The sequence below is a fragment of the Microplitis demolitor genome, chromosome 9 (genome assembly GCF_026212275.2).
Source record: "Microplitis demolitor isolate Queensland-Clemson2020A chromosome 9, iyMicDemo2.1a, whole genome shotgun sequence".
NCBI classification, from domain to species: domain Eukaryota; kingdom Metazoa; phylum Arthropoda; class Insecta; order Hymenoptera; family Braconidae; genus Microplitis; species Microplitis demolitor.
In genome coordinates, this window is record NC_068553.1 from 14,852,267 (window position 1) to 14,875,525 (window position 23,259).

The 23,259-nt window shown below is 31.7% G+C and overlaps 2 protein-coding genes across 3 annotated transcripts in view; both read left to right on the forward strand.

Annotated features, from left to right (window-relative positions):
- The first annotated feature begins 809 nt into the window (after window positions 1–809).
- Window positions 810–23,259, forward strand: part of LOC103571568 (protein dachsous) — a 196,462-nt gene continuing 174,012 nt past the window's right edge. Inside the window, exons 1-2 of one of the 2 annotated variants that reach the window (XM_008549766.2) lie at window positions 810–1,224; window positions 2,026–2,186. Coding sequence is in view for 1 of the 2 variants with exons in the window: in XM_008549765.2 (XP_008547987.1) it covers window positions 16,282–18,051 (1,770 nt within the window). In the remaining variant the exon portion in view is untranslated. Of the gene's footprint in view, window positions 1,225–2,025; window positions 2,187–15,245; window positions 18,052–23,259 lie in introns of those variants that run through there. The other variant, XM_008549765.2, reaches the window with a different exon arrangement.
- Window positions 3,793–9,513, forward strand: LOC103571566 (116 kDa U5 small nuclear ribonucleoprotein component). The gene is made up of 4 exons (XM_008549764.3): window positions 3,793–4,031; window positions 4,192–4,445; window positions 5,768–7,677; window positions 8,616–9,513. The coding sequence occupies exons 2-4, from the start codon at window positions 4,203–4,205 to the stop codon at window positions 9,400–9,402; spliced, it is 2,940 nt and encodes a 979-aa protein (XP_008547986.1). The 5' UTR covers window positions 3,793–4,031; window positions 4,192–4,202; the 3' UTR covers window positions 9,403–9,513.

Consider the following 23,259-nt stretch of genomic DNA (forward strand, 5'->3'; position numbering starts at 1 on the left):
CAAAATCTCATCAGCTCTAAAACTTTATAAGTCACGTCGAATGCCACCTTAACCATCAAAATCGGACTGTTGTCGGAAAAATTACATAAAATTTTTTTTTTTTAACAAAATTAAAAATTTTGAACTAATACATGACGGTAATTTCTTTGAACATTAATGATTGAAAAACTGCATCTTATCAGCCTTCGGCTCCGGCTCGGGCAGCCAACTTCACCCTGCCTGGAAAATATATAAAAAAAAGTTACAACTGATAATTAATTGCTAGAATCATTAATTCCAATAAATTAATAGTTAATAAGTAAATTTTTTAATTCTATTATCCTAAATTGTGGATTTATTTGAATACTCAATGAAATATCCTCTTCGGAGGTGCGATCTCTAGATTAGTAGAGAAAAAAGAAATTTTTTCTGGCTAATTTTTTTTCTAAAAGTCCCCTGTCACTATAAAAAATTTGGTATCTATCTATAGATTGCATAAAAATCATAAATAATTGTAAGGAAATTACAGATTTTATTTTTTACAAGAAAATTTCCTTTGAAGCCGCGATATCGGAATTTTTCCGGCTGATTCTTTATCACAAAGATCCATTTTGTTTAAAAAAAATTACTGTATGTAAATATATATATATATATATATATCGTCGTCAATTTTTGTAATTTTTCAATTTCCCGCAAAAACAAATGACGCGCGTGCATATTTAAACAACCAATCAGTGACTTGAATTTACCCCCCATTTTACTGCGCATCGTCACTGCGTCGTGTCGTCGCTGTTCAGTTAAACTAAAAATGTCGCCCTGATTAAATCGAGTTGATAGTTGTCATTATTACGTTCAACTTAATAATTATCGGTTGATTTAAATAAATTTATATTAATAATAACTACTGATAGCTTAACAAATGATAATTTATATAAATTAATGAGAGACTTTTATTTAAAATGCTGATAAATTTACCGGAGTTGGTCATCGCGTCTCGCTGTAGGTTTTACGTTAAAAAAATACTAAATTCGTGTTATTTAAATATCAAATGATACATCATATATTTTTTAATTTATGTGTGAGAAGAAAATCGGTTATACTTTTGTTGAGATTTTTTTGATTATTGAGTGCAGTGTATTTTTTTTTACGATAGTGTTTTTGTTGGTTATTAATTTAGCGGGAAAAAATATTTTTCAAATGTGATAGAAAAAATAATCAGTTTTAATGATACTGAAATTACCCAAGGTCTAATAATTTTTGAATTTTTTTTAAAAACGATAAATTTACGAGTGTAAATGTAACAGACATCAGTCAAATTAAAAATTATAAATAAATAGAGCAAATAATTAAAAAATTCATATTAATAAAAAATGCAATTATTAATTTCAAAATTTTCTGAATACCTATTTTTAAAAAATTTTAATTTATTAATTTTTTACTCTATTTATTAATAATTTTAAATTTGTCTGATGTCTTCTGCATTCACACTCATGATAAATTTACAAAAAAAAAAAATTTTTTTTAGTTTCTTTTTTTTCTATTTTAATGATTTGTTTGAAAAAAAAAAATTGAAAATTGTTAGGCGTCTGCTAACTTATAATCTTGAAGTTAACGAACACTTAGCAATTGTCATTTCCTTTTTATTTTTCAACAAGTCAATTATAAAAATAAACAGCTAAAAATACACATATGTAGAAAATTTTAAAAACTGCGAGTGCAACTTTTTGAAATATTTTTTTTTTATGATGGTCGTTTTTAAAAGAATCAAAAAATTATAAAACGTTCGCTAACTTCAGGGGCATTCAGTTTTATTCAAATTATATAGTTTTTGGTATGCTATATTTATAGGATAGTGAAGTTAGCAGACGTCTAATGAATTTTTGATTTTTTTTTAAACGATAAATTTCGAAAAAAAAAATATTTGAAAAAATTGCGCATGTAGTTTTTAACATTTTCTAAATGTGCATATTTTTATTTTTTATTTGTTGAAAAATAAATTCGAAAATTATTGATTATCTTGTAACTTCAGGATCATTATATTTATAGTTTGTGTTTACCGCAAGTGTTTAGTGTAATTATTTTGTGAAGTGCTTAAGTGAAGTGTGTAGTGAATGATTTGTTGGAGATCTTTTAATTTTGAGTCAACAATACGTTCCTCATGATGATGATGCTGATGCTGAGCTTGCAGTTTTCTATCAGCTGTCAAGGTTACTATAATATTTGAGTTAAATAATTCAATTATGAATAATTGGTTTTATTAAAATTAAATTTATTAAATTTTCTTTCGTTTCAGGTAAGTGAAAAAATCTCCTGGTCATCGGATTCCGTAAGTCTTACTTGAAATTCTTTTGCTTCAGATTTTAAAACACAAGTCAGATATTTTTCTTATTTTCTATTAAAGTTTGAATTCTAAAAGAAATAATTGAATACCGTTTTGGTTTTCGAGCGATAAATTCAATTTTTTTTTCTTGCAAAAAAAAAATTATTCAGTTTTTAGAAATAAAAAATAAAATTTGGGGCTCAGGATTAAACACGACTTCAGACTTCGGTTGGGACAGTGAATCTCACCATCGTTTGAAATCGCATTTCAAGTGTCTGCTAGTTTCAGTTTTATAATAAAACTTATGAGAAATTTAGCATGAAATATTAAACTACGTCATAAACCACCATTTATATTTTATGATTGATATTTTAATATATAATTTAAAAAAGTACTATCCGCAATTTTTATGAGGTCATAAATTAGTCCTGATTAAAAACTCCGATTAAAACCAACTAATTTCGATCGAAAGTCTTTCGAGTTTCAATCGGAACCAATCGGAATTCAGCGGTTTCAATCGGAATTTTTAATTAGGAAGGACATTTACTTCATGTACATGTATATATAAATAGTGAGAAATTTATAATTAACAAATATTCAAAAGTTTAAATTAATACATAATAGATTTCTTCTAATAAAGTTTCCCAACAATCAAAAAGTGGATGATTTGATAAATAATTTTATTTAAAATATATTAAGTAATCTAGACTTGCTTTTGACGATACTGGAGTTAGCCGACGTCTAATAATTTTTTGATTTTTTTTGCAGAACGATAAATTAAAAAAAAAATATTTCAAGAAATTGCACCTAAAGATTTTTAATTTTCTACATGTGCATATTTTTATTTATTTTTTTTTTTGTAATTGATTTGTAGAAAATACAAACTGAAAATTTGGTGATTGTCTGTCAATTTCAGGATCATTTAACAGACGATTAAAAATTTTCGGATTTTTTTTTTCAGCAAATCAATCACAAAAAAATAAAAACTAAATATATGCACACGTAGAAAATTTAAATAACTACAGGTGCAATTTTTTCAAGTATTTTTTTCTTTTTTTGAATTTATTGTTTAAAAAAAATCCAAAAATTATTGAACGTCGACTAACTCAGTATCATAAAAATTAAAATGAAATAACTTGTAAAAGACGCAGGCATAGTTAATTTAAAAAATGTATACAAAGACACTTTTATCGCACCGTCACAATGCAAATTTTATTTTTGACTTATACATTAATTAAAATTAAGTATTTAATGTCCAAAAATAAAGCAGTAGCCGTAAATCCTACTCCCGCTCTATTATTTTTAAAAATCGAATTTTAAAAAATTTGATTTAAATTATTTATACTTTCGCGCCAAAACGCGTAATCTACACTAGCGCTCTCTATAGTTAGATTAGCGAGAGTTTGCATTTCGGATATTTTCGGTTTTTACCTCCACCATATAAATTTAATACCTAAGACATTGTGCCTTTATGGTGGGGGTAAAAATCCGAAGCGTAAATTCTCGCTAATCCAACTATAGCTTTTAGTAAATTCTCCGAAATAAAAACTAAACGTAATTGAAAGTTGTGCTCGTGCTCATCGTCGTCGTGCTAAGAGTGTTTGAATATTTAAGAACGTTTAATAACGTTTACAGTATTATTGGCAGTACATTATTTACAATAAACAATAAATTTTGTTCCACATCAGTTATATTTTACTGATTTATTAATTCCATCTCAGCAAATAAGTCGGTAAGTATTTATAATTTATTTTCATAAAAATAATTCTTACTTAAAAATTTTTGAGGTTATACCGGTAAATTAAATAAATAATTACTCTAGTAAATAAACAATTACTCTAGTACAATAAATTAAAAAAATTTATTAATTAGTGAAAAAAAAAATTTAATAGGTCAAGAAAAAATGGACGCAGATCTTTATGATGAGTTTGGTAACTACATTGGGCCGGATCTGGCTTCTGATAGTGAAGATGAGAACGAGTATGAAAACGCAGGTGAAGATGTTGATGATAAGGATAGATCAGATGAAGAAATAGATGAAGATAAAGACGAGCCACGTGATGCCATGGACCAACAGTCCTTGCAAGTTGTTTTGCATGAAGATAAACGCTACTATCCTAGTGCTATGGAAGTTTATGGTCCGGATGTAAGTCCACTAGCTCGTATACTCAATACCCAGCAAGGGGGGAACGGGGTCTGAGATACAAAAAAAAGACGATATTGAAAGTAGCAGACAAATAATTTTTGGATTTTTTTTAAACAATTCAATTACAAAAAAACAAAAACTAAAAATATGCACATGTAGAAAATTTTAAAAACTATTAGTGCAATTTGTTGAAATATTTTTTTTATTATTTAGCATTTCAAATAAATTTATAAATAACCAGTAATGATCCTGAAGTTAGCAGACAGTTTATAATTTTTTGATTTTTTTTCGACAACTTAATTTAAAAAAAAAAAAAAAAAACTAAAAATATGCATATGTAGAAAATTAAAAAAAAACTATAGGTGCAATTTTTTGAAATATTTTTTTCTTAATAATTCATCGTTTTTCAAAAATCCAAAAATTATTAGATGTCAGCTAACTTCAGTATCATAAAAAAGAGCATATTTTTGTGATTTTTTTTTTCAGAGTATGTTCATTAAAATTCTTAAAATTAGTGACATTATTAAGCATCATTTCAAGAATATTCTGCCAAATTTTCATTAAAAAATATTTAAAAATAAGCCAGTGGTAGCGGGGAGAGACGAGTCACCTTAAAGAAAAAGTCTCCATGCCGTAGGCAGGATAACTCATGATTGCTTTATCCGAAATCAAAAAACCAAAAAGATTTCTTAAGTACATAAATTTATCTTAGATTTGAACGAAGGAATAAATAAAATATTCATTTTTGAATTTTTTGTAATGATACAATGAAAAAACTCTGATTTTTAGCAAAAATTGCTTCTTTTGTTTAATTAAAAAATAAATAGTTATTGAAAAAAAAAATCTTTCGTTCAAATTCAAGATAAACTTATGTACTAAAGAAATCCTTTTGGTTTTTTGATTTCAGATAAAGCAGTCATGAGTTATCCTGCCTACGGCATGGAGACTTTTTTCAAGTGACTCTTCTCTCCCCAGTACCACTGGTTCATTTTTCAATATTTTTTTATGAAAATTTAGCCGAATATTCTTGAAATAATGCTTAATAATGTCACAAATTTTAAGAAATTTAATAATGAAGGTAAGGTAAAAGACCTAGTACCTGATCAGGAAACTAGTATCCGATCACTTCATGTATTTGTATATCTATATTTAGTAAAAATAGATATACAAATACATGAGTGATCGGGTACTAGTTCTCTTAACTTACTCTGAAAAAAAAATCACAAAAATATTCTCTTTTTTTCTTGTATCTCAGACCCGTTTTCCTCCTTAATTCTCTTTTTAAATAGACTTTATTAATTGAAATTTATGAATAATTCCAGGTCGAAACTCTGGTTCAAGAAGAAGATGCTCAGCCCCTCGACAAACCGCTGATAGCACCCACTCGAAAAGCCAAGTTCCAAATAAAACAGCAAGAATTACCTGAAACAACTTATAACATCGAGTTTTTAGCCGACATGATGGACACACCAGCTCTGATTCGCAACATCGTGCTCCTAGGTCACCTGCATCATGGAAAAACGACATTAGTAGACTGCCTAGTTCGGCAAACTCACCCCTACATGCACAGCGTGACCGACGAGAAGCCGCTCCGGTACACAGACACACTTTTCACCGAGCAGCAGCGCGGAGTTTCCACCAAAGCAACTCCCGTGACTCTTTTACTCCAAGATGTCAAGTCCAAGTCATATCTGATGAACATTTTCGATACTCCAGGACACGTCAACTTCTCGGATGAAGCAACTGCAGCAATCCGTCTTTCAGACGGCGCAGTATTAGTAGTAGACGCTGCCGAAGGTGTGATGCTCAACACGGAGAGACTTCTGAAGCACGCGATCCAAGAACGACTCGCTCTAACTGTCTGTATAAACAAAATAGATCGTCTTGTTCTCGAATTAAAGCTCCCACCTCTAGACGCGTACTACAAACTTCGTCATATTATCGAAGAAATAAATAGTCTGATTGCTTTGTACTCAGACTCTGATAATCCGACCTTCGTATCACCAGCTCTCGGCAACGTTTGCTTTGCTAGCTCGGAGTACAATGTCTGCTTTACATTAAAATCATTTGCCGCGCTGTACAAACGCAAATACGACTCACTAAATTTCGAAGAATTCGCGAAACGTCTATGGGGTGACGTTTATTTAAATCCCAAGACCCGTAAATTTACCAAGAAGCCGCCGCATAATACAGCTCAGCGTAGTTTTATTGAGTTTATTCTCGAGCCACTCTACAAAATATTTGCTCAGGTTGTTGGTGACGTCGACACAACGTTACCTGCCGTTCTTGATGAACTAGGCATCCGACTGACCTCTGAAGAAATGAAGATGAATATCCGCCCGCTACTGCGACTCGTGTGCACGAGATTTTTTGGAGATTTATCAGGAATTGTTGATATGTGCGTAACACATGTACCAAGCCCACAAGAACATGCTTCAGCTAAAATCCAACACATTTACACGGGGCCAATAGACTCACCTCTGGCTCAGGATATGGTGAGGTGCAATCCAGATGGACGGTTGATGATACACAGCACCAAGATGTATCCCACTGAAGACTGCACTCTGTTCCATGTCCTGGGACGCGTAATGTCTGGTACTTTGGAGGCTGGACAAAAAGTACGAGTACTTGGTGAAGCCTACTCTCGTACTGATGAAGAAGACTCACGTGTACTGACTGTCGGACGGCTGTGGATAAGCGAAGCCCGTTATCAGATTGAAATAAATCGGGTACCTGCTGGTAATTGGGTTTTAATTGAAGGTATTGACAGATCAATCGTTAAAACGAGTACGATAACAGATCTCATTAATTCTGATGATCTTCATATATTTCGTCCGCTTAAATTTAATACACAGAGTGTTATTAAAATAGCGGTTGAGCCGGTTAATCCGTCCGAGTTGCCCAAGATGCTGGATGGATTGAGGAAAGTTAATAAGAGCTATCCGCTTCTGGGCACGCGGGTTGAAGAGAGCGGCGAGCATGTCGTTCTTGGCACTGGTGAACTGTACTTGGATTGCGCTATGCATGATTTGAGACGGATGTACTCGGAAATAGACATCAAAGTCGCAGATCCTGTTGTGTCCTTTGCTGAAACTGTGGTGGAGACGAGTTCACTTAAATGCTTCGCTGAGACACCTAACAAACGCAACAAGTTGACGATGATTGCTGAGCCTTTGGAGCGGGGGTTGGCTGAAGATATCGAGGCGGAGCATGTAAAAATTACTTGGAATAAGTAAGTACTTTTTTTTTTTTTTTTTTATATAAATTTTTTATTCTTGATGGTCATATAGGCTTGGAGAACTCTTGTGAATTTTGAACTCGGAATTTTTCAATAATTATCTAATTTTTTAAAAATTTGTAAGATACCTTTTTTGTAGAGAATTTAACGCGCTACAAAAAAGGTCTCTTGCAATTGATTACACTTTTTTTTATTGAGGACTTGAATTTTCAATGAAAAATTTTTCATTTTATTTAAGGGGGAGATTATGAATAACTCGAGGAATTTTGAGTTTTTTGGTCCAAAAATTTAATCTTGCATTGATTATATATCCACAAATATATCCTGTAAACATGAATACATTTCATGCAGTAGTTTTCTTTAAAAAAATTCCCAAAAATCGTTTTTTCAGGCGATCACACTAGTGGCCCCCCTTAAGACGATCATGAAGTTAACAGACAGTTTAAAATTTTCGGATTTTTTTTTCAACATGCCAGTTGCAAAAAAAAAAAAATGAAAATATGCACATGTAAAAAATTAAAAAAACTATAGGTGCAATATTTTAAAATATTGTTTTTTTTTTTTTTTAAACAAAGTCTAAAAACTTTTAGTCGTCGGTTAACTTTATTATCATCCCCTTAAGACAAACAAAAATTAGAAACTTAGAACTTAAAATTTTTTTTCAAATACATAATCAAGGCGGCTTAGAATCTAAATTCACCCAATTTTAAAATAAAAAAAAATCGAACACTTCAAACCGGTCCGTTACTCTGATTAGCCCAAAGTTATTCAAATTGAATTTTTCCATAATAATTTTTTCCAAACTGCAGCAGTTTTAAAATTACTGAATAAATTAAAAAATTTTTCATCCCTTAATTTCCTTGTCTATAATTACTCTACAACTATAATTAAATATACAGCAATTTATTAATTACCATAATAATAAATTACAGGAAACGGTTGGGAGAATTTTTCCAAACAAAATATGATTGGGACTTGTTGGCAGCCCGTTCAATATGGGCGTTTGGGCCGGATGCAACCGGTCCGAATATATTAGTAGATGATACTCTGCCATCCGAAGTTGATAAAACGTTACTTAGCAGTGCACGTGACGCAATCGTCCAAGGTTTTCAATGGGGAACACGTGAAGGACCGCTTTGTGAAGAGCCAATCAGAAACGTTAAATTTAAAATACTTGACGCAGTAATTGCACAAGAGCCATTGCATCGCGGTGGTGGACAAATAATTCCAACAGCTCGTCGAGTCGCTTACTCAGCATTTCTTATGGCAACACCACGTCTAATGGAGCCTTATCTATTTGTCGAAGTCCAAGCACCTGCTGACTGTGTGTCTGCTGTCTATACTGTCTTGGCTAAGCGTCGAGGTCACGTTACTCAGGATGCGCCAGTTCCCGGCAGTCCTCTCTACACCATAAAAGCCTTTATACCCGCAATCGACAGTTTTGGCTTCGAAACAGACTTGAGAACTCACACCCAGGGTCAAGCGTTCTGCTTATCAGTATTCCATCACTGGCAAATCGTTCCAGGTGATCCTCTGGACAAAAGTATTACAATCCGACCTCTGGAGCCTCAGCCAGCGACTCATTTGGCGAGAGAGTTTATGCTCAAAACACGAAGACGCAAAGGATTGTCGGAAGATGTGTCTATCAACAAATTCTTTGACGATCCCATGTTGCTTGAGTTGGCGAGGCAAACGGAATTTTTAAATTATCCACTGTAAATTTTTTAATTATTTTTTTATATAATGTAAAGTAATAAATTAATTTTGTAATTTAACTTTAAAAAATGAAAATGAATAATAAAATTTAATTACTATTTAGTGATATGTTAAGTTATGAATTTATTTTTAGAGAATAAGAGTAAATAATAGAAGGGAGAGAGTAAAGGGAGAGAGTAAAAAAAAAAAAAGGAGTAATAAAATTTCTATAATTCGATGAGCTCATCAAACTAATTTTTTATTGAGTTTGATACGCACTACCACGTAGAGATCTGGTGGTTCTTGTTGTTATTAGAGTAGCTTTTAAAATCACGGTTGCACGTAATCGTCTGCTGATTATATGGATTCGACAATGATTTCTGATGATGCCTGCAGACTCTTGGAATGGTTTAAATAATACAGTGTCGTGTTCTTCCTATAGATACATATGTATGTATATATATACGGATAGCTCTCTACCACGGAGACTCTGAGCGGGTTCGTTAGCGAGACCTTGGCACGAGGAACCCTGTCATTATGCGGCTGGTCCTCATCATTCCCCTCTACATCCCCTTTTTACCTCATCATTCTCTACTCACTACACCTGATATACACCAATGTCTTTCCGACTGTTATCTTATGTTATTTTATTTTATATTATATGGCTTGCTGCTGGCAATGATGTTTCGTTACTAAAAATCACTACATCCTAGTCTCGAAAACTCGAGTTTAATTTTTAGACTAATTTGTCAGTAAAAAATTTATATATATTAGACTGGGCCAAAAAAATTAACTTTTTTTTTTTCAATACTGTGAAAATATTCCTGATGACCAAAAAAAATTATTGTGCAAGTTTGAACCCTTGATATTGATATTGAGAGGTGTATCGTTACTACTACTACACGGAAAAAAACAGAATATTAAAAATGAATAATAGTAAAAAGTGGAATCTGTTATCAATAATTAGTACTTTTATGTAATTAATGCAAAGTAGTTTACTAATTTTTGTAGATTCCTAAAATCTACTATCAATTATTTCGAAAAGTAACTAAATATTATTACTTTTAGGTATAAATACGTGACTTATTAGTGAAAATTAATTAATTTATGGCAAACATATATTAAAAAGTAATGATTGGTCAAATTAAGAATTGCTATCTTAGATACTGATTTTTCCAGCCGTAAAATTGCAAAAGTTACAAACTTTTATTTTATAAATTCGATATCACTGATCAATTATTAGCTTAAAATATCATTTATTCATCATTATAAATTAATTTACAATATACATAAATCGAATAAGTGGTAAATAATAAAATGAAAAATTAGTATACTAGATACTGATTTTGTTGCTCGTAAAAATACCGAAAACTTTTAACTCTTATTTCATAAATTCTATCCCATTGATTAATAATTAATATAAAATGTTATTTATTCGTTATTATAAATTAATTTATTATATACATAAATCGATTAAGTGGTAAATTTTTAAAATTTTTCTGTTTATTTGAATAGTAATAAATAACTGTGGATAGCAATTCATCGATTCTTTTTCATATTAATTTTAATATACGAAATTACAAATTTAGCTCTTCTATGTGTATCAAATTTTAATATAAATAATAGCCACTTTGTAATATATAATGATCCTGGTTTGATATTAGTCCCAAATATACTAATTTTGAGTCGAAAATATACTACAAATTATTAAAATTTTGAGCATCATTTTTTTCCGTGTAGTTTTTTGACAAAAATTCCATTTTTTACTCAAAACTCGTAAATCATCTATCTGAAAAATTTGAGCAATCTATTCTTAAAGGAAATTGAATTCCCTACAAAAAATTTCTCTTAGTAAATTGTCGTAAAACGCGCCGTTTCCTTGTAACCGTGCTTTAAAAATTGATTTGTTTTTAAAATTCTTTGTTTCTATTTTGGATTTTTGTAACTACTAGAAATATTAAATATTTTTTATGGTCAAGATTCATATTTTTGAAGGAAATTTAATGCTTTACAAAAAAGGTCTCTTAAGATTTTTCGCTAAATTTACTCCTTTGAAAGTTATTCAGGTTATTGAAGTCGTTTTTACTCAACTTCAACCTATAATTATTTGGCTGTAAATTAATATTTTGATATCGTAGAAAAAGTTGCGCCGTAAACTAATTCCAACAATTTTATACCACAAGTGATCCCACTGACATCTCATCCCACCGACAATTGATTTTTATCAGCAATTAATTTACATCATTTGACTTTTTATATTTATATCAATGAATTTTAATTACTCATGTCATAGCAATTAATTAATAATTAATTATTTTATGAAATTGTCTCTGGGATCAATTGTCGTGTGATCACTTGTCGGGGACCAGTTGTCGTGGAACCGGAGAAAAATTAGTTTTCACTTGTAAAAAATCGAAATTAATTTTTTTATTTCAATTTTTCCCGGCAGTTTTATCAAAAAAAGTTAGAAAAAGTGATCATCAAAAATGAGTATTTTTATAATTAATCTTATCTGAACCTATAAACTGATAAAAGAAAAAAAACATTTTTTGATTTTTATGGCCCGAAATAAGTAAGACCGTATTTCTGCATAATTAGGAGAAGGGGAGGAAGCAAATGGGCCCTTGAGAGAAAAGAATTTTTTTCACTAATTCTACTTTTTTGGTCCTAAAATAATTACTTGGTATCACTTTGATCTTGCTGTAAAAAATAAATTTTAAATGTGAGGCAAAATGGATCCTTGTTGAAAAGTTGAAAATATGTCACCGTTTTACTCCCGTGTTCTTTTCCTCGTGCAATAGTTATGTTTCTTTAATTTCTAATGTAATCAATGTCGATTAAAATTCTTAAATCATTGGAATTGACTTTCCATAAATTAATAGAATATTCGAAACTAAAAAAAAATTTTAAATGTTAGACAAAATAAATTTCCCTTAAGGGCTAACGGTATCCGATTTTCAATTCAATTCAATTCATGGACAAACACTGGAAACCTAAAATATAGAGTCTTTAGTGCTTTTGAAAACCTTCAGAGGGCTAGAAATTTTGTATTTTTCAAAAATTCTAATTCGTCCTCGAGAAAAATTGCTTTAAAATTCTCATTTACTCTGCCCGTGCAACAAACATAATCCTGTTTATTTTTCTGAGTGTGAGATAGAGGTCCGGTAGCTCATTCCTTTAAGAAATTGAATTTTTTTAAACCATTCAGAGAAAAAGTAAATTTTAAAAATATTGTATTTTCTTCATACAAAAAATTATGCTATTGGAAATTTTAAATCTTATATATTTTTAGTGCAAAAATTTAATGACTTCATTCAAATTCATTTTCTTGGTCGGCAATTTTGAAAAATTTATTTTTGAGAACTGATCAGCGGCTGCTCTTCAGATGTAACTCAAAAAAACTATTCGAGATATGCACTAGAAATTTTAGTATGTTATTTTTGAAAGTATAGACTATTGTAATATGCAAAAAAAATCGATTTTTCAAAATTTCACTCTGGTGGTCTCCTTTAAAAGTAAAATTTTTTTGTTAGCTAAAAATTTTTTTTAAATTCGTGACTACTTTAAGCAAAATTTTTAATTAAAAATTTTACAGCCACAAAAAAAAACGATAAAAATATTTGGCATACAATTTATCAAATTTTAATTATAAATCTTATAAAAAATTTATTTAACATTGAAAATTTATTACAAAATTTTATTACTAGAAAGTCAAGTTCACAGACTCGTTCTGAAGAACTTGAGTAGCATTGTCACATAATCCATTATTATTTATAACAAAAAATATTTTAAATAGTAAAAGTATTTAAAAAAAAAAAAAAATGTAGTCGAACCTATCATTAGTTGGCACTTCCTTATTTCGTTGAGTGATACAACGGAATAAAAGGTATAGCAGGATAAGAATTAAAAAAAAGGAATAAGAACAAAGACGTGAAGATTTATCGTACGATCTATTCTATTGTCTAACTATACAGGCAACAAGCTGACTTGGGCTTTAATGTCGGTTAAAGAAATCATCGTCATGTACACATTTAACCCTGTTCTACGAAGGGATACCACGCACTAAGCACTGGAATAAAACAAAGAATAATAACAATAACACCAATAATAATAAGGGAATAAGAATGAGCAGGCTGCGTAAAAGTAACTACAATGAGAGGAAAAACCGCGAGAAGCCAATTGGCAGATTGTCCAATGAATTTCTGAGAAAACAAATCCACAATAAACAGATGGAATTTTTAGTTTTGCGGGTCCATTTGTGTAGGTGGTCTTTGTTTTAAAACTTGCTCAGGCAAGTAACAATAATTTAACGTTAATGACGAGCATCCGAAGACTGAGGCCAGGTCGAGACTGAGCAAGACTAAGACCAAGACCAAGATGAGAAATAAAAAGTATCAACATCTTTCTCAATTCAACATTCATAACCGATTATATTTCTATCCTACTTCATCACCCATAAGCCTGCGATTCTTTTCCTTCAACTTCATCATCATCATCATTATTATCATTACCATGTTGGTAATCATCTTCGTCATCGTTTCATATTTTTCGGGTTCCTGTAATTTACGCGCTTGCCTACCGAAACCGTGATGCTGAAAATTGCCATCAGCGCTGATAATTCGTGGAATGAAAAAAAATTTAAAAAGACAATTACAGTTTTTTTTATTTTTTTTTTATTATCAATTTAAACAGTTAAATAAATCCAATAAAATAATTAACAAAAATAAATAATAATAATCGTTTTTTATAATGATAACAATAATAATAGCGGTAACAATGGTAATAATACAAACTTCTGTGGTACACTATGCAATTTCAAATTTAAAACGACCCGCCGCACATGATCAAAGCGGCACAATTCTTTTTTCATTGTCATAGACCTACAGCATCATCATCATAATCATCATCCGGTCCATCAAAACCTTCGCTGGTATAGAGACTAGACCGCATTTACTTCCTTTATGGCCGTTAAAAGCCGCACTTGGTTCTTCATAGTCCTAGGCAAACAATAAGATCGATGATGCACCGTGTACCAACGACGTATTGTCCGTCGAAAGAAGTAGGCGGCGTTATGTATGTGTGGCATATTTTTCTTTAGCCATAACTATACCTGTGCCCTGTGCCCGTACCATCTCCTCCTGCTTTCGGATAATGCAGAGGTAAATTAGATATTCAGGTATTAGGGTTCTCTCCCCCGGAAACTCGATAAATAAATAAATGTCTGACATAACAGTTAATTTTTCGTTTCTGCTTTTGGGATCTTGGATCTTTTAGTTATCAAGCCAATTCTTTTTTTATGAAATGTGATATTATTCGAGTAATTTGAGCATTCAAGGCTAACTTTGGTGTCGCCAAAGTCAATCATGTGTCTAATTGATACCATGAAATTCCGGCATACGTTTAAAATATTTTTTTTACGGTCGCTGCAATACGGAACCTGACTCTACACTCTACAACAGATCAAAAATATAGTGTAACCAATTTCCCCATGAATAGTCTTGGTCTTAGCAAGTTTGTCGTCGCGTAGTCTACATGAAACGCAAGCACGTCCTGAGATCTGTTGATCAGGTGAAAGAGGAATGAAGAGTGACGGAGCGAAATGAGGCTGGGATAAAGAGAGAAGGAATAAGGAATGAAATCTGGTGGGCTTTAGAGTTGAGAGTAGCTTTGGTTTGGTATAGTTTAAAACTTTAACACTGACTGCAGCAGCACCAGCTCTGACCGTAGCATAAAACAGGGCCCAGTACCCCCACTAAAAGATGGCCGCTCTCTCACTGCTGACGGTAGGGGTAGTGGGGAGTGGTGGGGAATAAGGGGCCCGATTGGGTCTGCAGGTGCCGCCATGTCAGTGCATGCCTAACCTCCAAGCCGCGTAGTACGAATGATAGGCCCGACGTCGCGATTATAACATCGTTGTTATATAGGTTCATTTAGTATATTTGTATTACGTTATAATTGTTGATTATTTAAAACTTTGATTTGTTAATTAAAGTTTTGTTTCATTGGTTGTTATTAATAGTCAACTTAACTGGCTTTGGAGTACGGGTTTAAAAATATAAACAAAGAAATTGTGTGAGTGACCTCTTACGTGTTAGTGAATATTGTAAATTATTATTATTTTATTTGAAATTTTAGCGGCAATTTTTAAAAATTATTTATATGGATTTTAGTTGTTTGGTTTATTATTACAAAGTATGAATTTTGTAATTGTATAAAGTATAAGTGTGTGTGTATCTTGGGCACCATACAAGCTTGTGTCTTTTTTTTCGTAAACGAGATGAAGCGAGATACAGCGACGAGAGCCAGTGAATAAAGGAGAACACACGACACACACGTTCTTCTTGGTTCTTCGTCTTGTTCTTCTTACCTTGTGTGCATACGGTACCTTGAATATCATCTCATACCTAAGATATATACCTTCAAGGTTATAATAAGAGTATATACAACAAGCAATATACATATTTTTTATTTTCAAATTTTGAATTTTGAATATTTGCGCGCGCTGGAAAAAAAAGTAAAACAATTCGCCTATTGGTTAATCACCGGCTATTGGTGCATCAAATGCCATGCGCTCTATGATATTTTTATTGAATGATATATTGTAGACCAATAAAAAGTGATAGATTACTATTGGCTCGTTAAATTTATTAACCAATAGTGAGCGATTAATTTGTGATTTATGTATTTGTAATAAAATGTGTTGTGATTTGTGTTAATGTGAGTGTTTTAATATTTAAATTGTGGTTATGTGTTAAAAGATCAGTGCGTCATAAGATGATTAAAAGTCGTAAATATTGATTTAAGATATAATAATATAAAAAATTGCATGTGCCATGTGTTAATAAGCATTTGGAAGTTAACATCAGTAATGAAACATACAAGATAATAAAAGTAGAAGAGGAGATGGAGGAGGGGACGATGATAATGGTAGACGGTGGAGGTGGCTGTAGAGGTGTAGTCAGGTTACAATCATCACGAATGATCCAGCTACTGCTTCTCAGCATCCTGATCACGTTATTAACCCCAGGCGTTAATTCCGAGCAAGTACGACACCTTGAAGTATCTGAGAATGCACCACCAGGTAGTAGAGTTGGTTTCATTGACATTGAAGGTCCACCGTATCTCATTGTTCCGGTATCAGGTTCACCGGTTATCAGTGATTTAACTGTTGACCCCGCGACTGGGGAAATAAAAACACGATTACCATTAGATCGTGAAACGAATCCGTCTTATAGTTTTGTTGCGTTACCGCAACGTGGTAATATACGTGTTGTTATCAAAGTTTTAGATGAAAATGATAATGCACCAACTTTTCCAGTCGATCATGTTGACATTGAGTTTCCGGAAAATTCACCACGGGATGCTAAACGCGCGCTACCACCAGCAAAAGATCCTGATTTGGGACAGTATTCGACCCAGCGTTACGAAATTGTTAGCGGTAATTATGGTGATGTGTTCAGATTGACGCAACATCGAGGACGTGATGGAGTTCTTTATTTAGATCTTCAAAATTCGGGTAATCTAGACCGCGAAGCCCGTTCTTCGTATCAATTGATTGTTGAGGCTTTAGACGGTGGCTCTCCGCCGTTAAGATCACGTCTGCGTGTTAATGTTATTGTTCAAGATGTTAACGACAATCCGCCAATTTTTAATCAGACTAGATACACAGCAAGTGTACCAGAAAATGCAACTGTTGGAACCCCAGTTCTACAAGTCAATGCCACTGATTCAGACACCGGGAATAATGGAAGAATTGAATACTCAATAAACCGCCGCCAAAGTGATCGCGAAGAAATGTTTCGTATTGACAGTGGAACCGGGATGGTTTACGTCAACAAAGCCTTAGATTTCGAGTCCAAAGAACGCCACGAATTGGTAATTGTCGCCCGTGATTTAGGAGCTCAGCCCCTAGAAGCAAGTGCCTTTTTGTCGGTCTACGTAACTGATGTCAATGACAATCAACCGACAATAACGGTGATATTTTTATCCGATGATGCGACACCTAAAATAAGTGAGAGTGCACAGCCTGGTGAATTCGTTGCCCGTATATCCGTAAGTGATCCCGATTCACGGACTGAGTATTCAAATGCAACAGTAACATTAACTGGTGGTGATGGACATTTCGGTTTAGCAACACGTGATAATATAATTTATCTGGTCGTCGTCGAACGTCCATTAGATCGTGAAGAAAAACCGATTTATGATTTGTCCGTCGAGGCAACTGATGCCGGTACTCCACCATTACGTGCCATAAGGACCTTCAGACTCCTGGTTACTGATGTTAATGATAATGCTCCAAGTTTTGAACAAGAACACTACGAAGCACACTTGTTAGAAGCTTCTGAACCTGGTACCGCAGTTATAAAAGTTAAAGCGACAGATGTTGATGAAGGTGTTAACTCAGTTATTAAGTATTCATTGAAAAACAGCACGTGGTTTTCTATTGACGAAGATACTGGTTTGATTAGTACAGTGACACATGTGGATTGTGAAACAGATCCATCGCCTAATCTGGTTGTTATTGCCACCGACACAGGTCGTCCGTCTTTGAGTGGGACTGCCATTGTTAGAGTTACGGTTCATGATCTTAATGACAATGAGCCTATTTTTGAAAAACCGCTTTACAATACAAGTGTACCTGAGGATTTGCCTGTCGGACGCTGCTTTATAAAGGTAAACTATCACCGAAATTGCCTAGATCACTTATAGAATAAGATGACAACTTTCCGTTATAAAAATATACTTTAAACGCAAGCTTTAAATGATAATAAGTCCTTGTTAAAATGTTTTCTCACTAAAGTTTTCATTGTATAATATCCAAAACATCCTCCTTTTATTCTGTTATTCGTTGGTATGTATCGCGTGGCAAAAAAAAAGCGTGCGGTCCTAGGGGGATAAAGGAAGAGAGTTAAGTTTTGCAGACTTCTATACACACTACTGCCTTAAAGCGTCGGCAAAATAAAAAAATACGATTCAGGATGAAAGGAGGATGGATAAAAATAATAAATATATGAAAATAAAAAAAAAAACGATGAATAAGTCGACTTGTTCACTGATGGCGAGATGTGGTTGCGGTTGTGACAGAACGGCTGTCATTCATAACCCACTCGTACGTATGTCCATCGGGTCCCATATCCACGAATCGCGATCAACATTTAATGTGTGAAAGACAAAGATAAAACATTTATAAATAATCTTAAGTAATAATTAAATTTTTTTTTTATTTTTTCATCCACGCGAGTTTAGATTTTGTCAAATGCGATATCACGGAAATTGCTTAAATAAATTACAACATTTTTTCAATCAGGATAAATTTAACATCAGACCGCACACTCACACAGTACATATATACTTATACATATATGTATATATATTTGTATAATATGAGTTTACGGATCGTTAATGGCCCGGTTGCCACGATATTTTATTGAGTAACTTCTTCGCCAACTCAGCATAGTACAATGCTGATTTATAATTGTTGTCCACTCGGCTGTAATTATTATAATTACATATTTTTCATCCGTCCATTTGCCTTCATATATATTTTTTAATTCTTCTCTCTTGCTCGTAACATTTGAGGTCGGTTTTTAGGCCCGTTCAAAACTAAAAACTCCACCCCTTCATTCGTTCGCGTTTCTCCATCAGCTTTCAAACGAGTTCTTCCTTTTAAAATATATTTCTCATAGACATCAGACATATATATAGCTAGAGTAGTTCTGTAAAAATCTATACATGTTATAAAATGATAGACATTACAAACAATTGTTTGTACATTCAAATGATTTTCGAAAATTACGGTACGAAGTAAAACTGAGGGTTGAATTTTTTATTTTCTCGGCAATGACTGATCGATTAAGTGAAAAAACATGTACGTGGAGTAGAGAGTAGTTAGATATTGTGTATTTGAAGGAAAGGGTTGTATGATACAAAGTGATGACCGTAATGATTCTAACCACTGTCTGACATCTGGCATTAGGCACTCGCCTTTGGAGTGGCAACGCCCGCAGCAATTGTTGCCGTTTACGGCTGCTGCCGTCTCTGATATGCTGACTACGCTGTGTAATGCCGTTGCTCTTTTATTCTTGTCTTGTCTTGTCTTGTATCTCTTCTCATTCTATATCCGCAGTACCTTTTATCCTTATCCCTTTACCTCTTATTTCGCTACTCATTCACTCTTGCAGTACCAATAAAATCCTATCTCACTCTTTTCCTCTCGATCCTCACGACTTGCCTACCTACTACTACTACTACTACTACAACTACAACTACTATTACTACTACTACTACTACTACTACTGCTGATGCCTTTCTCTCTTACATTACATTACACTGGACCGCATTCCAAGTGCGAAGAGCATTCACGTTGCGCCGGCATCACATGCACTTATATATGTATACGCACTAGTTATTTATTTCGATCAAATTAAATGTTTATTATTTTTTAGTTTTTTATTCTGTTAATAAAAATTTTAAATTACTTACATCGATTGAGAACTTACAACGTGTTTTTCATTTTTTTACTTGGGTTTGTTCTATTAGAATAATTATTTATTTCTAAGTATGTATATGTATTTTTAATCATGGTTCATTGCTGTGAGATTAGTTCGGATTTTATGGATAATTTATATTTTATTTATTATGACCTTGGTACTTATCGACTTCCGGTTTAATTAAAAAATATTTTGCTGAGATATAAAAATTTTTTTTTTTTTTAAATTGCCAAGTTTTATAAATTTAAATTTACGAAGGGTAAAAATTTCTTATAAAAAGTTTGAAAAATTTGAATAAAAAAAAATTATTCACAGTTAGAAATTTTGTGTTAAATTCAACACAAATCGTGTTACAAACGGTCTACGCAAATTTTGTGTCAATTTAACACATGAAGTTTGTGTTGGTCTTTAATACAAATTGTATGTTGAATAATTGAGCACCAAATTTGTTATTTTGACAGAAAATTTGTGGAAATTTAACAGACTTTTTGTGTTAAAATTAACTAATAAGTATAAGCACATAACTTAACCAACTCAAGTAAACTGATCTACCCTTAGTACTTTTGTCAATTTAGCAAACAATTAGTTCGATTTTCGGTGATTTTTCTAAAAAACAAAGCTATGAATTATCCTCCCGTAAAATGAAAATAAAAAATCATTGAACCTGATGATAAAAATATTAAAGTTATCTATGATTATATTTAATTGTAAATCAATTATAATCCAAGTTTCCTTGCAGACAATGCTGCTACAATGCGTTGCTTGGTTATAGTAATGAAGAAACGCGCGGGAGTGTTTAGCTAAACAACACAAATTTTGTGTTAATTTTCGAACAACACGGAAATGTGTTATATTACAGATTTTCTGATCATTTATCATAAAAAATCAGTTAAAAAAAAATAACACAAACGGTTTGTGTTGAGTTAACAGATTTCTATGTTGAAAATCAACACAAAAAATTTAACCAAATAATTTTTTAACACAAATGCACAAAATTTCTAACTATGTAGTGATATTTTAATTATTGTATTATTTTTTTTATACTGTAAAAAATTGGGAGTGAATTCAAATTTTATTTAAATCCGAATTCACTCAATTACCCAGAGTCTCGAAGTTTTAAACAAAATCGCTCCTAATTCGGAGTTTTAATATTAAAATAAACTCTTTAATTTCACTCCGAGAGTAAATTTCCTCTTCGGAGTAAATTTCATTCCGAGAGGATTAAATAAATATACAGTCATCTGTTTTGCATTCACTTCGGATCTATTCCGCGATAACTCCGCTAATTTTTTACCGCGTATGGTTTTTTATATAAAAAAGAAAAAAAAAATTTATCAGTTTAAATCCCTTTAAATTTAAAATCAAACTTATTTTCGAAGTTAAAATATCAGGTAAATATTTATCTGTTTTACAAAAAGTACAAGAAATCATATGAGTTATTTATTCTCATATATGTATATAAAAATGGATTTGTTGAAGATTTAGTTCCCTTGAGGGTATCTCGTGCTCTTTTCAGCTTCTTATCCACCTTCACTTTGAGCTGCGCTTCATATCGGTTCAGTATAAGTATAAAAGACAGAATCAGAGAGAGAAGAAATAATCACTCGCATTCGATTTCTGATCGTGTCGATGATCGTACATTTAAACTTGCTGTATTGCATTGAGACTTATTTCAACACAATCAAAAAACTTCAAGTGGCTTCGCTTATTTTTTTATTCCTTTTTATTTTATTTTTTTCTCTTCAGCTTCTTCAACTTCTTTTTTAACTTTATCTTCTCTTTAAATTCTTTAAGCCCATTTATATATGTATATAAATATATATATACAAGTATGTGGTAGTATGTATGATGGTTTTCAACAGCCAAGTGACGAAGGAATGTGAAAGAAAAAAATTATATAAAAACACGAGCGTTAAATTATGTTATTTAATTTTTATTTTATTTATTTCTTTTTGTTATTGAGGTGTGACAAATTTTCTTCAATATATTAAAACTGTTTTTTTTTATTTTTTTTTTTTTTTTGTTATAAATAATATAGAGAATTTTTCTTGTTCTCCCACGCCGGATGCACTATTCGTCTCCTTTATTGTCATTTTATATAGAATAGAACAGCACGAGCTGCTTACTCGTCCCACGCGGTTTGTCATCCGTACTATGGAGTTTTAGTATTGAGGTATACAATTATATATATGTATATATATATGTATATATATATTAGTAACGTAGTAGTGAGTAAAGAGTAGATGAGAATGAAGAAGAAGAAGAAGCGGAACTTGGCCGCCGATGGGACTAGCGGTTTTCTTCTTCACTTAACTATTTAAATAGTCCCAGTTTATTCTCCGTGAAATTTTTCAGTCTATTCTTCCATGATACTTCATTCCATACTTCCTGTCCAAGTAAATCTTTTTTTAAAAACTCTTACTTGCTAACCGACAAACGGAAAAAAATAACCCGAGGAAAATTGAATTTTTTTTGGTGGGATAAAAAAATAATTAGTTTTTCTTCCGAAGAAAATTGAAGGTCCGGCTGAAAACAATGGAAATTTTTAAAAATACCAAACATTACAACCACCTACAAGGTTAGAAATTTTGTGCGTTTGTGTTAAAAAATTGTTTGGTTAAATTTTTTGTGTTTTTTGAGCTCAACGTTCGACTCAATTTTTTGAGCTCAACGTCTAATACACGTTTAAAAAATTTTCATGACTTGAATTGTTGGAGTTTTATAGTCTTATTAAAGAATCCTTTATAAATTGTTATTATAGTCGTATAAATGAGAACTAAACTAGAATAACTTTCAATACTGTCATTAAAATCTAAAATTATAAATTTGTCCTCATAAACCTCATTGAGAACTTTGAGACTTATGTATCGTTTTGTATATTTGCCATTCGACTTAAGCCTTGGCATTGAAGTTTAAAAAAATAAATAAATAAATAAAAATGTGTGAGAAATAAAAAACTGAATTATAACTTTTTATTTTATTTAGATACAAAATATTGACATCATTTTTAAGACCCAAAGGGAAAAATTAAAATTCCAGCGTAATTGTTGAAGCTATGGCTATAATGATAATAGACAATTTTGTAGAAAATTAAATTTCCTATAAAAAAGGTCCTGATAAATTTTAACGTAAACCCAATAGTTGAGATGAGATTTTAATTCAAAGTGCCATGTAAAATTTTTATTGACAAATTTTTTTTTCTTTTTATTGTAAATTAAAATTCTTGCCGAACTATAAAAGATAAGACAAAAATGTTTGAAATAAATTTAGTAGGAAATTAAATTCTCCAGAAAAAAGTTCCTTATCAATTATGACCCAACTCTAATAGTTTAGCCGGTATAAATTTGAGAAACAAAATTTATCTTAACTATCAACAAATCTTACTCCATTT